Source organism: Gracilinanus agilis, chromosome 2 (assembly GCF_016433145.1).
Source record: "Gracilinanus agilis isolate LMUSP501 chromosome 2, AgileGrace, whole genome shotgun sequence".
Taxonomy (NCBI): Eukaryota; Metazoa; Chordata; class Mammalia; order Didelphimorphia; family Didelphidae; genus Gracilinanus; species Gracilinanus agilis.
Genome location: NC_058131.1, coordinates 415,706,918 through 415,708,443, shown reverse-complemented (window position 1 = coordinate 415,708,443; position 1,526 = coordinate 415,706,918). Strand labels below are relative to the sequence as shown.

At 42.4% G+C, this 1,526-nt stretch overlaps 1 protein-coding gene across 1 annotated transcript in view; it reads right to left on the bottom strand.

The window, feature by feature from the left end:
• The window catches only part of SLC25A47 (solute carrier family 25 member 47), an 11,403-nt gene extending 10,128 nt beyond the window's left edge, over window positions 1–1,275 (bottom strand). The window contains exons 1-2 of the mRNA XM_044659903.1: window positions 1,116–1,275; window positions 180–244 (exon numbers count right to left, since the gene is read on the bottom strand). Of these exons, the coding sequence (XP_044515838.1) occupies window positions 180–244; window positions 1,116–1,275 (225 nt within the window). The remainder of the gene's footprint in view (window positions 1–179; window positions 245–1,115) is intronic.
• Between the last annotated feature and the right edge of the window lie 251 nt (window positions 1,276–1,526).

Sequence of the window (1,526 nt, the reverse complement as noted above, 5' to 3'; positions counted from 1 at the left end):
CACTTCCCAGCTGTGTGACCCTGGGCAAGTCACTTGACCACCATTGCCCACCCTTACCACTCTTCCACCTATGAGACAATACACCGAAGTACAAGGGTTTAAAAAAAAAAAAAAGAAAAGAAAAAAGAAATGATAAGAGAGAAGTTAAGATTAAAAATAAAAAGAAAGAATCACAATACCTTTACTGTGTCCAGAGGGTAACCCACAGCAACACCACAGACACCTGAAAAAAAACAGAAATTTTGCAGATAAGTGACCCATCATTCCTTAACCTTTTAAATACCAAAGGGCCCATTTATCATAGTCCATCACAAAGATGCTTTATTCTAGGCAATCTTTCCCAATGTTTTGGTTCATTTCAATAATGGTAGATCAGATACTCTCCTCCTCACTACCCTCCTCAGTGGAGTCTGTAGTATCACCAGATTCTAGTGTCCTGGATCACAAGCAGTATGGAAGCCACTTATGGACCCTGTAAAACTGCCAGAAGAATATAGGCACAGCACAGTCTAGACAGATAGGGAAAAGGTAGGATCACCCCAACTAAGCCACGGCAAGCTAGGTGTGGAGAGAGTGCCAGGAAGACTCATCTTCCCGAGTTCAAGTCCAGCATCAGGCAAGTAACTTAATCTTTGCTTGCCTCGGTTTTCTCATCTATAAAAAGGCAGAAATAATTGTGTCTCCTTCCCAGGGTTGTTGTAAAGATCAAATGAGATAAAATTTATAAAGAGCACAGTGCCAGGCACATAGTAAGCACTATATCAACATTAGCAATTAATTTACCTACTCACTCCCTCCTCTATACAATGTCAGACTTGGAGGGTCTCCAGAGTTGGGGGGACCATCTCTCTGGTCTAACCCTCACTTGAACAAGTCTTGGCTCTGTAGCACCCCAGACCAGGGTCATCAAAACTGTGCTGTGAAGACCCTGATTGAGGAGGAGGCTGCGGCCTCCTGAGGCAGCCAGTTCCACTTATGAGCAGCTCAAACTGTCAAGTACTTTATCTAAACATGGAGACCAACCCTGTCTCTTTGGAACTTCCACCTATTGTTCCTAATTGTACCTTCTGGGTAGAATTACAAACACAGCCAGCTGGCATGATGTTGTGACTTACTGCAGACTTGGGCTGATAAGCTGACCAAATCAGAGGAAGCCCAGTGCTGAAGGTATTTCAAGGCCAACATAAATAACTTATTAATGGGACTTGAGCCCTGACGTTCCTCACTGGTACCAAGTCCTGGCTGAACCCCTCTGCCCTTAATTGTTGCTAACATTCCGGTGTTCATTTCTGGTGCCCGCCCCCAGCAGCATGCTTCTTGTTGCCATCATTACTCTTATTTAATGGATAGGAACAGGGCATCAACAGGAATGGCCTAAGGTTGGGGGCATGGAGAGCTTTTGGCTTTTAAGAACCATGAGCCTGTTTTACGTAGGAAAACAATGCATATTGATTTCAATGTTTATTTTTATTATATATTTATATATTATGTATAATTTTTACCATATCGTATATTTTATATCATTT